The sequence below is a fragment of the Conger conger genome, chromosome 17 (genome assembly GCF_963514075.1).
Source record: "Conger conger chromosome 17, fConCon1.1, whole genome shotgun sequence".
Taxonomy (NCBI): domain Eukaryota; kingdom Metazoa; phylum Chordata; class Actinopteri; order Anguilliformes; family Congridae; genus Conger; species Conger conger.
The window spans coordinates 1219830-1234829 of NC_083776.1; the positions used below are offsets into that span (position 1 = coordinate 1219830).

At 46.9% G+C, this 15000-nt stretch overlaps 2 protein-coding genes across 2 annotated transcripts in view; both read left to right on the forward strand.

The window, feature by feature from the left end:
* The window catches only part of tsga10 (testis specific, 10), a 21676-nt gene extending 21354 nt beyond the window's left edge, over positions 1-322 (forward strand). The window contains exon 21 of the mRNA XM_061226851.1: positions 58-322. Within this exon, the coding sequence (XP_061082835.1) occupies positions 58-88 (31 nt within the window). The 3' untranslated portion in view covers positions 89-322. The remainder of the gene's footprint in view (positions 1-57) is intronic.
* Positions 323-1728: 1406 nt separating this feature from the next.
* The window catches only part of cracdla (cracd like a), a 30969-nt gene continuing 17697 nt past the window's right edge, over positions 1729-15000 (forward strand). The window contains exon 1 of the mRNA XM_061226852.1: positions 1729-2026. The gene's annotated coding sequence lies outside the window, so the exon portion shown is untranslated. The remainder of the gene's footprint in view (positions 2027-15000) is intronic.

Below are 15000 nucleotides of genomic sequence, written 5' to 3' on the forward strand. Positions count from 1 at the left end.
TGGATGGCAGTTGGAGTAGGGGGGTAATTTTCTTGCCGTGTGTTTGTTCCTCAACAGGAGTTTGGTGTTCAGAGACCCGTACATCTAAAGCTCTTCAGCACCTGCACTGTGGATCAGTATGACTTCACTCCGAAGACCCTTCCGTTCATCCACCAACAGACATCGTATCGGGAGAGATGCTGACTGAAGGCTGTGCAGTGTTTTTTTCAATGTGTTTTGCGGTGTGTTCAATGTCCTGGGACACGTGTATTCTTACCGTTTTATAGCTCTGACATGGTTCTCTGCTTTGGAAGACAGTAAATGAATCGATCTGTCAGTCACACCAGTTGCCTCCTGTGTTTTATTCTGATGTTACCTTTGCAGTTCTACCTTTTGGCCTATGTTGCCATTGTGCCTTGTTAGATGATAATGTCTGAACCACATTTGCATCCAAAACCAGTCTCGTAGTTTCGCTGTTCTGGCAGCAATATACCTGAAAAATATTTTGGCTGGGCAAACACGCTATTCAAATTAGTCCTGAAAATGTTTTGAAGATTTATACGATGTGGTCGAGCTGGCAAATGTAATGTTAACATTAGCTATCAGCAACACAAATGTTGTATTACTTACACGAAAGAAAGTAATTAACCTCGCCAACTAGTTTTTTTAAAACAAATTCTCTCTCTCTCTTAGTTTTAAACTGAACAAAAACAAACACTAAACAAAGGACACTTAGGGCAAAATTAGCAGATTTTATTCAGGACGCAAGTGGAATATTGTTAAACAGAGATTTGAAATAGTTCTGAAAACATCTGTCACTGTTTCATTAGATATGATTAGATTACTTTACGGTAAAAAAAGACCCAAAAACTATGTTTTAAAGAAGAGATACTGATTGGCTCATAATTGGTACATTTTAAGTACATATAGCAACACAATACTTACCTTACTGGTCTCGGTGCTTGTGTGCCTTCATCTCGGACACCCTTCAGAAACACATTCTAACAATGAGAAATCCTGTGTTGCCTCTCCGTAGCTGTGGCTGTAACGTGGCTTTGAAATTGGAAGGTTGCTTGGATCCTCTTAAAAATTATTTATTTCCCTGAAGAAACTCAGGCCTTGTGGACAAATTAATTCATATGGTTCTGATTCTGAAACAAGTGTTCTTACCCCAGAAAAGACAAAAAGCTGTGTTTGAAACCGCATACGAGCGTACTACTCAAATTTCGAGCTGATTTTTGTTTAAATGTAGTTCGAGTAGTATGCTAATTATGCGGTTTCGCCCAAAGCCAATGAAAAGGTTCATAAAGACACGTGACAATGAGCAGCGTTTTACTGCCTTTCATGTTCAAAATGCAAATTGATAACACTGTTGACTTTGGCTATTTTTCATCATGACTATGATTCGTGTTTTCATCCGAAAACCTGGTACCACACTTTGATGACGGTCCCTGTCTGTCGAGCCGATTCCTCATGCGTTAAGAGGTATATTTCCATTCGAATTAATGAAACGGTCCAGCGCGAAATAAACCACAGGCGTCATCTCAGTGATTTTGAAAGTCATATGTAGACTACTTGATTTAGATGTGTTAATTTCCTCAATTAATACACGTAATCCAGTGTGGTGTTCATTCAGAAAGAAACGCAGTCACCGAATCTTATGATATAGTAAATCTGAGTTCTCGCTGCAGAGAGAGTAAAAGTTTAACGATTTATCTTCCAGCTCACTGCCGTGGCAGATTTGAAATTCTCAGGAAAGATTTCTTATTGTTTTATTACGTTTCTCTAGAATGTACGTGTTGGCGAAGTGGGCAGGACATTCGGCGATTAATGAGTTACAGGTGTACCGTTGGTAGCTTCACCTTGCCAGGGACGATGGTGCTGCTCACTTTCTATTGGCTGTTCGCTGCACCTACTGTACCGAAGAGCAAGACAGCTGGAGCGGCACATGCACTCGCTCATGAGCGCTTGCAAACGGTGCGCTGAAGGGAATTTCTGTGTACAGCGCAGGGAAACATCGAGGCAACGTCAGAAGCGCTTTGAAAAGGTATGCACCCTTGTATTTCTTGGTCTTAGCAGTCTTGTTTTTGCTTCAGTGTTTTCGCGTTCAGAGGCACTTGCAAAGACAAGTTCTGCTTCCCGCGATCACTCGACAGGGTGTTTACAAAAGTATTTAATCTCACTTAAATTCGTGTAATGTGCATGTTTTAATTGTGGCCTTTAAAGCGAATTGCGGTCCGCGTATTATGGATTTTTGGGAGCATCCCGATCGACCATTTTACGTAAAATGTGTCATAATATATGGTTTAGGAATATACCGAACTAGCAAGGAGTATCCAAACATGGGCCACTTTCAAGGTGAGAAGTCTAGACATTGAACTCGGAGGCTCTGTCCTACTGTGGAAACGACAAACTAAAAAACGGGATTAAGCAGTCTTTAATGTAAACGCACGAACGTCGTAAAGGCTATCTATAAAAGTGTTATAACTAATTAACAAAACATTCGTGTAAAACCAATTTCTGAAGCATAACGGGTGTCATTTTACAAATGAACGCATTCCCTGTTTTGACAATACCTTATACGATTTCTTAGTACAGTACTTGCGTTATTAGAAAACATTTCCGTGGATAAAAATATCCAAATTCCTGCGGGAGTGGATTAAGTCAATTTATAATCGGCCTTAATCTCCCAGCGCGCATTTCATTTGGATATCGTACTCAGAAAATAAATCCCACATAAAAACCTCAAGTTCGCAAACTGACAGATCAGTATTCCCAGTCTATAGAAACTACGGCTGTAGCTACAGGCCATGTTTTTGTCCAATACGCATGGAAATATGAAACTTCATACAGAGCTATATGCCTATCAAAACTATAACGAGAATGAGAAATCCATTAAAATCTATAATATCTTACAGGGGATGTTGGGGGTCTTCTAATCGCTGTTGAGCGAAAGGACTCACTCGCCCTTGGTATTGGACACTGTCCAGCTGTCGCTGTTGACTTTATTGCCAGTGGAGAATGTGCGGATTATTGGTGATCTGTGACAGATTTGCATTGCCGGATATTAGGGGCAATGCCGTTAAATGCAAAACAGGCTGTCGGACAGAGATCTACTGGGAGTGTGAGAGGCCTACATATTATGTAAGATGCAGAGCCGTCGTCTGGCCACAAGATTGCATAGACCTAGATAAATAAAATAAACCAAAAAACTTTTCTTTGTGCTGTATTAATAAATGCATGCTTTGTAAGTTTGAAAGGTAGCACGTTGATCTGGTCCAAAAAGCTGTTCAACCATTCAAACTTGTATACCTCACCAAAAGGGCCATGATAAAAAAGGAAAATAAACAAAGGTTCTTGGACACTTGTCTTGTGGGCTGTGTTAGAAGGGCTGAAACACCATGGGGCCCTCACATTGCAGGGCTGAAACACTATGGGGCCCTCACATTGTAGGGCTGAAACACTATGGGGCCCACACATTGTAGGGCTGAAACACTATGGGGCCCTCACATTATAGGGCTGAAACACCATGGGGCCCTCACATTGCAGGGCTGAAACACTATGGGGCCCACACATTGTAGGGCTGAAACACTATGGGGCCCACACATTATAGGGCTGAAACACCATGGGGCCCTCACATTATAGGGCTGAAACACTATGGGGCCCTCACATTGTAGGGCTGAAACACTATGGAGCCCACACATTGCAGGGCTGAAACACTATGGGGCCCTCACATTGCAGGGCTGAAACACCATGGGGCCCTCACATTGCAGGGCTGAAACACTATGGGGCCCACACATTGCAGGGCTGAAACACTATGGGGCCCACACATTATAGAGCTGAAACACTATGGGGCCCACACATTGTAGGGCTGAAACACTATGGGGCCCACACATTATAGGGCTGAAACACCATGGGGCCCTCACATTGCAGGGCTGAAACACTATGGGGCCCACACATTGTAGGGCTGAAACACTATGGGGCCCACACATTATAGAGCTGAAACACTATGGGGCCCTCACATTATAGGGCTGAAACACCATGGGGCCCTCACATTGCAGGGCTGAAACACTATGGGGCCCACACATTGTAGGGCTGAAACACTATGGGGCCCACACATTATAGGGCTGAAACACCATGGGGCCCTCACATTATAGGGCTGAAACACTATGGGGCCCTCACATTGTAGGGCTGAAACACTATGGAGCCCACACATTGCAGGGCTGAAACACTATGGGGCCCTCACATTGCAGGGCTGAAACACCATGGGGCCCTCACATTGCAGGGCTGAAACACTATGGGGCCCACACATTGCAGGGCTGAAACACTATGGGGCCCACACATTATAGAGCTGAAACACTATGGGGCCCACACATTGTAGGGCTGAAACACTATGGGGCCCACACATTATAGAGCTGAAACACCATGGGGCCCTCACATTATAGGGCTGAAACACCATGGGGCCCACACATTATAGGGCTGAAACACTATGGGGCCCTCACATTGTAGGGCTGAAACACCATGGGGCCCTCACATTATAGGGCTGAAACACCATGGGGCCCTCACATTATAGGGCTGAAACACTATGGGGCCCACACATTATAGGGCTGAAACACCATGGGGCCCTCACATTATAGGGCTGAAACACCATGGGGCCCACACATTGTAGGGCTGAAACACTATGGGGCCCACACATTATAGGGCTGAAACACTATGGAGCCCACACATTATAGAGCTGAAACACTATGGGGCCCACACATTATAGGGCTGAAACACTATGGGGCCCTCACATTGCAGGGCTGAAACACTATGGGGCCCACACATTATAGGGCTGAAACACCATGGGGCCCTCACATTATAGGGCTGAAACACCATGGGGCCCTCACATTATAGAGCTGAAACACCATGGGGCCCACACATTATAGGGCTGAAACACTATGGGGCCCACACATTGCAGGGCTGAAACACTATGGAGCCCACACATTATAGAGCTGAAACACTATGGGGCCCACACATTATAGGGCTGAAACACTATGGGGCCCACACATTGCAGGGCTGAAACACTATGGGGCCCACACATTGCAGGGCTGAAACACTATGGGGCCCACACATTGCAGGGCTGAAACACTATAAGGCCTGATTCTTGCCTTCATGTGCCTGGCCATATGAGATTGCGGGAACGCCGGGTCAGTGTCACAGTTCTGGTGGTGGAATAGATCTGGAGCAGGGGAATACCATTGCCTTGGTTAGGTCACAGGCAGGTAGCTATGAAGGAGGACTTATATTGGCTGTTGAAGTCTGACAGGGATACTGCCCCCTCACCCCCGTTGCTGTGGTGACAGCGGGATTGTGGCAGGACTCCAGTGCTCCATGTCAGACAGGATATGAGTGTAACTGTGAGCAGATTAGTGGACATTAGGCCAGGGGCAAGGCCCTTAACCCTGCATTGCTCGAGGGAGGATTGTCCCCTGCTTAGTCAAATCAACTCGAAGTCGTTTTGGATAAAAGTGTCAGCTAAGTAACAAATGATTGTAATATTATTCGGCCTAATTCACATGTAGGCCCGTCTGGTGTTGCGCATGGTGGGGACAGGAGGGGGACCGCCAGGTGGGAGAAAGAGCCTAAAATGGAGGAGACGGGGAGACATCAGAACTAAAAATAGGAGGAGAGTCAGAGGAGCAACGGACAGATTGGGGAAAAATGGGCCTTTCTTTGAGGAAAAACTGGAGCAGATAGGACTCTACTTGCAGAAGTGTGTGTGTGTGTGTGTGTGTGTGTGTGTGTACAAGCCTGCTTTGTTCAAGCTAAGGCGAGAATACCTCCCAATCAGAGCCTTTATTTTCAGGTAGGCTTGCTTGTGGTGGCAGCATCCTGCATCAAAATAGAAAATGGCTTGCTCTCATGGTATCCTTTTATGTACAGTTGGGTCCAAAAGTCACATTGAAAATCTTGGGGGGGGGGGGGGGGGGTGTAATCCTGGAAATAAACAGAAAGTTTTAGGACTTTCTCACCAGTCAGCGAGTCCACCTTTCTTCATCTTTATCAGGTGGGACAGGACCCAGAGGTCAACAGCATGATGTGGATAGAGAAGTGTTCTGCGTGTGTGCGTGGGTGGGAAGTGCTCTGTGTGTGAGTTTGTGTATATGTGGGAAGTGCTCTGTGTGTGAGTTTGTGTGTGTGTGGGAAGTGCTCTGTGTGTGAGTTTGTGTATGTGTGGGAAGTGCTCTGTGTGTGAGTTTACGTGTTTGTGTGTTTGTGTGGGAAGTGCTCTGTGTGTGAGTTTGTGTGTGTGTGGGAAGTGCTCTGTGTGTGAGTTTGTGTATGTGTGGGAAGTGCTCTGTGTGTGAGTTTGTGTATGTGTGGGAAGTGCTCTGTGTGTGAGTTTGTGTGTGTGTGGGAAGTGCTCTGTGTGTGAGTTTGTGTATGTGTGGGAAGTGCTCTGTGTGTGAGTTTACGTGTTTGTGTGTTTGTGTGGGAAGTGCTCTGTGTGTGAGTTTGTGTGTGTGTGGGAAGTGCTCTGTGTGTGAGTTTGTGTGTGTGTGGGAGGTGCTCTGTGTGTGAGTTTGTGTGTGTGTGTGTGGGAAGTGCTCTGTGTGTGAGTTTGTGTGTGTGTGGGAAGTGCTCTGTGTGTGAGTTTGCGTGCATGTGTGGTGGGTGGGAGGTGCTCTGTGTGTGAGTTTGTGTGTTTGTGTGGTGTGTGGGAAGTGCTCTGTGTGTGAGTTTGCGTGCATGTGTGGTGGGTGGGAGGTGCTCTGTGTGTGAGTTTGTGTGTTTGTGTGGTGGGTGGGAAGTGGTCTGTGTGTGAGTTTGCGTGTTTGTGTGGTGGGTGGGAAGTGGTCTGTGTGTGTGTTTGTGTGGTGGGTGGGAGGTGCTCTGTGTGTGAGTTTGTGTGTTTGTGTGGTGTGTGGGAAGTGCTCTGTGTGTGAGTTTGCGTGTTTGTGTGGTGGGTGGGAGGTGCTCTGTGTGTGAGTTTGTGTGTTTGTGTGGTGGGTGGGAAGCGGTCTGTGTGTGAGTTTGCGTGCATGTGTGGTGGGTGGGAGGTGCTCTGTGTGTGAGTTTGCGTGTTTGTGTGGTGGGTGGGAAGCGGTCTGTGTGTGAGTTTGCGTGTTTGTGTGGTGGGTGGGTTGGGGTTAATGAGTCAGAGCGTACCCGCTGGCATGGTGTTTTTCATTCCTACGGGGTGATGGGGGATAGTCAGGCTCCGCTCAAGATAATGGCCTTCCAAAGGTCACTACCAGGGAGACGGCAGAAGAGGGTCCCAACTCTGTTGCTGGGGTCAAGTAGCCGGGTTACAGTTAGACACTGTTAATAATCAAGCAGCCCTGTCTCTGTCTCAGAGTGGAGGAGGAGGGGGGCTCCAAAACGGCACAATTAATGATTAGGGGCTTCCAGCAACCACACAGCCACACAGCATCACAGGAGCAACCTTCAACCATCAGATGCTGGAATATGTCACTCATCTCCCATTCAAAGAAGCCATATAGAGCTGGCACAAGTCCCACACCATCCTAGTCTCTCGTTCTAACCCAGGCAGGCATTTCGGTGTGACGTAACCTTTTCTTTTCACAAAATCGAATTTGTTCAGTTGTGAGGATTTCTTCTCTTTGGAGAAGGAGCTGCCATATTCTAGAAGACAAAGTTTAATTTTCCAAAATTTTTCAGTAAGGTTGAACGCTGCTAAATGCCACCCTGAGCAGAGAAATCCAAAAATGAGGAAGGGGAAAGCTGTGGTAAGGGTAGGAATGGATAAACGGAACAAGAGTGTGTTCATTTTTTTACAGACGATATCTTCTCTTGTGTTGAGGCTAGGGCCTTAATGTGGAATAGTTTCCTTGCGTGCTTGCCTGCTGTCAGCTTGAGTCTCTATCTCTGTCCTGTGGCTTGCTTTTCAGAGCCCGTTTGAGCGCAGGGCTTCACGGTGTTAGCATCATTAAATGAGAAGGGCAAGAGAGTTTAACGGAAACTTGGAAGGACCGAAGGTCCCCAAATTATTCCGACATTTATTTCATCTGAGAAAAACGTGATTCAGGGCTTTGAACACAAAGCGTTGTTTATCTGTTCCCACGCTGTGCGAGGCAAGGCAGAGGCCCTGCTCCTGAAAGTGCACTTTGTTCGAGTCGCGAAGGAGCGTCACTGAGGTGATCTGGAAGACAATGGAGGCGGGAGCAGTGGGGGATGGGCTCGAGTTTGAGCCCTTAGTGCAGGAGATAATGTTGCATTGTGGGAACCCAGCTCCTGAGAACTGTGCACAGCTTATTCAGCCCGGAACTCCGGCAAACAGATTAAACCATTCCTGGGACATATAATCACCTGGAGTACTTTAACCCTGTCGACGCCTGTGTAATGGTTGCTGATAACTCACCATTTAAAATATTAAAAAACCTGTTTTCACCAATATTCACTGCCCAATTTGTCTTTCAAATAACTATATTTTGGTCAGCATATTTCATAGAAAACTGAACTGTGCTTTAGAGTTTTAGTTCAGAGTAAAATAATCATATTCAAATCATATTCAAATTTTATCCAGGTCTGCACCTGAACATACAAAAATCCTAAGCAGATAATATTGTCAGATATATGCAGGTTTATCACCTGAATGTCTGAGAGCACAATGACTGAACAATGGCGAACAAGAAATGCAATAAAAGTATGACAAAGCAATCAATACTAGACAATACTTGCAATGATGCAAAGTGTACGTACAGCATTGCAAAGGAGTGGTGTGTTTGTGCAGCACAATGTAAACATTTACATGCGCTTTGGTTTTTCAATGTTAACATATGGATTGGCTAATATGGCCCAGAGACTCTCAATCAGTGCAGTCTGTCCTGCTAAATGAAGGTAATGGTCATAGGGTCACTTTAAGATGGTGGTAATGGTCATAGGGTCACTTTAAGATGGCGGTAATGGTCATAGGGTCACTTTGAGATGATGTAATGGTCATAGGGTCACTTTGAGATGATGTAATGGTCATAGGGTCACTTTAAGATGGCGGTAATGGTCATAGGGTCACTTTGAGATGATGTAATGGTCATAGGGTCGCTTTGAGATGATGTAATGGTCATAGGGTCACTTTAAGATGGTGGTAATGGTCATAGGGTCACTTTGAGATGATGTAATGGTCATAGGGTCACTTTAAGATGGTGGTAATGGTCATAGGGTCACTTTGAGATGATGTAATGGTCATAGGGTCACTTTGAGATGATGTAATGGTCATAGGGTCACTTTAAGATGGCGGTAATGGTCATAGGGTCACTTTGAGATGATGTAATGGTCATAGAGTCACTTTGAGATGATGTAATGGTCATAGGGTCAGTTTAAGATGGCGGTAATGGTCATAGGGTCACTTTGAGATGATGTAATGGTCATAGGGTCACTTTAAGATGGTGGTAATGGTCATAGGGTCACTTTAAGATGGCGGTAATGGTCATAGGGTCACTTTGAGATGATGTAATGGTCATAGGGTCACTTTGAGATGATGTAATGGTCATAGGGTCACTTTGAGATGAAGGTAATGGTCATAGGGTCACTTTTGCGGGCAAGGGGGGCGGGCGGTTGTAAGAATAAGAGAGTATGAGAACTAAGTCAAATATAGAAGCTCCAGTTGTTTGGTCACTGCGATGAACAGTTTGAATGACAACAGGGACGAGGCAGAAAGAAAAAGCCAAACTGCTTTGTGGCAGAGGCAGCAGAGAGCCTGTGCTTGGTTCAGCATTATGGCTGTAACACGCTTTAGACTGTGGATGAGTCAGACAACCAAAACAACTGTATCGCACCTTCAAGGAATTTTCAGTAGCTCGTGTGTAAATGTCATCATGGACTGATGGACAGCTGTGCAAATGAACAGAACCTCATTTTTTTGTACAGCTAATAGACACTTTTTTTTTTCTTCTCCATATTAGAAGCACAATGATCAGGGCCGAATTGTCCATCTTCAGCACTGCCCTATGTTGCTCTTGTTCAAGCTGTTTGCTCTGGTCCTTCAGCAGCTTGCTCAACTGAACCTTTTGTAAGGACAAAAAAGCTCAGGAAAGATCATAAACAAACTATTGGGTCATATCAAAAGTACACAAAACGATGAGCAGGAATGTGACCGAGATCACTGACGCGATGGGACAGGCGTTAATGCGAGATGTGATCGGAGTTTGTCATTCGACAAGCCTCTGGCTGCAAAGGCTTCTGGTCTCAGACCAGTCAGACTGGGGCAGAACTAGATTGGGGCGTGTGCAGTGTGGTGTTTATATTCAGTGCCACTTTGGCACAGAACATGGGGATAGAACCTTCCAGGAGTGTAACACTGGCCACTGTGAAAGGTTCCCCCTTTCTCACCGAAATACAAGACAAAGGGGAAAGTGAGCTTCCTCCCTGGAGACGGACCCCCCCCCCCCCGCCCCCCCGCCCCCACTGTGGCGTCTGTATGGTCTGTGGGAGCCTGGAACCCAATGGGGCCTCCGAGACTGGATGCAGGTGTGTGTGCATGCGTGATGTGTGTCTGTGTGTGCGTGTCTATGTTTGTGCATGCTTGTGTGTGAGGCTGTGTGCACGAGTGTGTGTGTATGTGTATGTCTGTGTGTGTGTGTGTCTGTGTGTCTAACATGTGTGTTTCTGTGTGTGCACATACATACAGTGGGGTCCAAAGGTCTGAGACCACGAGTGAAAATGCCTCTATTTTACATTCTTTTCTAATTCAATACAACCTTTTTCAATACAAATTATATCATCTGCATAACAGTTTGAGTGAAACGTTGAATCTTTGAAAGATGTACGTGAATTTCAGAATTTCTTAGTATTTGGTATGTCCACCTTTTGCTTTAATGGCAACGTGCATTCGAGCTGGCATGGACTCCACAAATTTGTTCCAAAGAGCATCTTGTAATGTTACTGAATGCTTGGCTTTTGCCAGTCTTCAAGTGCCCCATAAATGTTCAATGGGCTTGAAGTCAGGTGACTGTGGATTGTGCAGCACTCCTTGCTCATCTGTGGTCTTCACGCGGTTCTTGTAAAGGCTTTGAAAGAAGTTTTTTATTTACTAACCCCCCCCCCCCCCCCCCAAAAAAAAAAATAACCTAAAACTGTTTATTTTCAGGATTACCAGAAAAATCCACTTTTTTTCAATGTGGTGTCAGAATTCTGGACCCCACTGTATGTATGTGTATGTGTGTGTGTGTGTGTGTGTGTGTGTGGTTTCTCAGGGCTCTCCCTACAGAGAGCGCATCGTCTCCTAGCTACTGTTCCACCGGGGGGGGGGGGGGGTCCTAAAGCCCAGCTCCATTCAGCATCCCCCCCGAGCCCCGCCCCTGCGTACAGAGTATCCGCTGCAGGTTTAGGGGCGGCCTGTAATGAGCATGACTGGGACCCGCAAGGTCGATCCCCGGTGTAGCCACAATAAGATCCGCACAACCGTTGGACCCTTGAGCAAGGCCCTTAACCCTGCATTGCTCCAGGGGAGGACTGTCTCCTGCTTAACTGTACGTCGCTCTGGATAAGAACGTCTGCCAAAATGCCATTAATGTAATGTAATGTAGTGCCTTTCCTGTCACAGCCATTTTGTGCATTGGGAAGGGGGTGGGTGGGTGTACATGTCACAAGCCTGGCAGATGTCTGAATTCCCCTGGGAGGAGAGTGCTGCCAGCACTGAAGGGGTTAATGTGGTACCTTAGGGGCTCTTAGGTGCCGGGTCCAGATGACGCACACACTGGGTTCCCTCGACCTCCAGAACGAGGGTGGTTCTGATTAGGTGGACAGGTGATGGAGCTGGTTGGCTCACACCCCAGGAGCATACTCTGGTCTATCTGTCAATGTGGTAGGTTTTGTGGAAATTGTGGGAAGGGCTTCATTAGTCAGTGAACTTGGAATTGAGCGATCAAGTCTTAGGTCTCTTAGCAACAAAGGATATTGTAACTCTCTATTTCCACATTCCGCTCTTCATGTGTGTGTGCGTGTGTTCTACAGGTGTGCTGTGTGTGCTGTTGTTGTGATGTGCATGAGTGTGTGAGTGTGTAATGAGTGTCTTTGTGTGCCGTTATTGTGATGTGTGCTTATTTTAGCATGTTGTAGAGAAATTGAATTCAATAGAAATTTTACTTTGGGTCTTGTTTCTGTGCATATTGTTGTATCTGAGTGAAAACTGTCCTCAAAGCGGTATGTTATGATGACTCTGTAAGAGGATTAACAGATGGCCTATTTCCTACACAGATACAGAAGCAGCACAGTCTCTTTCCCAGTCTTTTAGTTGGCAGGTTTTTCCACAAGTTTGGGAAGTCTGCACCGTGCGCATGTTGACCTGTATAACACTGGCTCCGTAGTCACTGCGCTGCGTTTACAGCGCACGTTTAAAAGCACCAGCAGTTCTGCCGTTCATGCATCACTGGCTGTTTTATCAGGTCAGCCTGGGATTAAATATCAGCCATTGTGTGTGTACAAACAGATCCACACACAAACGCGTGCACGTGGACATGCGCACACATACGCACATGCACACTCTCACTCACATGCACACTCACACAGACGCACATACACACACACAAACACTCGCGCACACACATACACACATACACACACACATTAATACACACACACTCAGACACGTACACACTCACACACACACACAAACACTCGCTCACACACTCATACTCACTCACACGCACACACACACACACACACTCACACACACACTCACACACACACACACACACACACACACACTCACACACTCACTTGCACACACACACTCAGACACACTCACACACACTCACACATTAATACACACACACAAACACACACACACTCAGACACGCACACACACACACACACTCACACACTCACTTGCATGCACACACTCACACACACACACTCACATACACTCACACACACACGCACACACTCACACACACACACTCACATACACTCACACATTGATACACACATTCACATACACTCACACACTCACTTGCACACACACACACACACACACATACACACACACTCACATACACTCACACACACACACACACGCACACACTCACACACACACTCACATACACTCACACACACACACACACACACACACACACACACACTCAGACACACACTCACATACACTCACACACACACACACACGCACACACACACTCACATACACTCACACACACACACACACACGCACACACTCACACACACACTCACATACACTCACACATTAATACACACATTCACATACACTCACACACTCACTTGCACACACACACACACTCACACACACACTCACATACACACACACATTAATACACACACACTCAGACACGTACACACTCACACACACTCACACATTAATACACACACACGCACACACACACACACACACTTACACACTCGCACACACTCACATACACTCACACATTAATACACACACACACACACACGCACACACACACACGCACACACACACTCGCGCACACACTCACATGCACACATTAATACACACACACACACACGCTCACACACACTCACATACACTCACACATTAATACACACACAAACACACACTCACACACACACTCACATACACTCACACACTCACTTGCACACACACACACAACCACACACACACTCACACACTCGGTGATGTGCAGTGATCAGCAGCACTAGAGACACAGTGCACCGTACACAGGATGCAGAGTGCAGAGGCATTCTCTCATCCATGTCCCCGTTCCTAACCTGACCTCCCAACGGCTGTTCTGCCTTCTGTACCACAGCAGCCTGCTCCCTGTTACGCCCAGTCGTTACCACGTTATGTCATTAAAATCACCAAACCGCTGTGTGTCCGCTGTAACAACGATCCGCCCGTGAGTCAGTTGCGTAACCCCAGTAACCGCATCGGTGCCAGTGAGGGTTATTTGCGCGGTGGAAACGTTTTGTTTTTCGGCTCAGAGCGGAGCTGACGCGCCTTGTTTTCGGCTATTTACAGCTGCAGCGCGCCCCGCGGGAACGTAGGGGAAGGAACTCAGAACATCGCCGGAGTCGTGACCGAGCTCTGCGTCTGACTGGAAGGTGCACGCAGGGCGGGGCGGGGGGGGGCGGGGGGGCACAGGTGCCGTTCGGGGGGGGTTAATGAACTCCTCAGCACTCCGCGACTCGTCGAATAGAGCCGTGTGTTTAGCCTGTCCCTCAGCCCCCAGGAGGTCCCAGGGGGGTTTCATATTGCCTCATATTTAGGGACTGGGGCTCCTCTCAAAACGCCCTACATCTGTTGAAGGACGGAGATCGAGATCAAAGCTCGTTAGCATCTGATCCCTCAGACAGACTCCACGCTCATTAGCTATTAGCATCTGATCCCCCAGCCAAACACAGTGCTCGTTAGCTGTTAGCATCTGATCCCCCAGCCAAACACAGCGCTCGTTAGCTATTAGCATCTGATCCCCCAGCCAAACACAGTGCTCGTTAGCTGTTAGCATCAGATCCCCCAACCAAACACAGCGCTCGTTAACTGTTAGCATCAGATCCCTCAGCCAAACACAGTGCTCGTTAGCTGTTAGCATCAGATCCCTCAGCCAAACGCAGCGCTTGTTAGCTGTTAGCATCAGATCCCCCCAGCCAAAACACAGTGCTTGTTAGCCCTTAGCATCAGATCCCCCAGCCAAACGTAGCTCTTGTTAGCTGTTAGCATCAGATCCCTCAGCTGTGCTGGCTGATGCAGAGCTCCTGTGCTTTCCATGCACTCCCTCCCTCCATCTCTCCAGCTGAAGGGAAACTGAGGTGAAGCACTGTGTTCAGGAACAGGGTTTCTGATGCCGGGTTCCAGGGGCAGCTCTCTCCGGCTGAGCACTCCGTTAATTAGGCTCCTTTGAGCTGCTAACCGAACACTCATCTCTTTTATTCATCTCTGTTTGGATGTGCTCTGAATTCTTCACGTAGGAAATGTGCTTGCGGTTTGTCCCTTATCAGCCACTCTTTCAGGCTTAATCAGCTGTGTTCAGTTTGTCTTTTATTTACATGGTGCACCCTTCCTGAGACGCAAGAGCT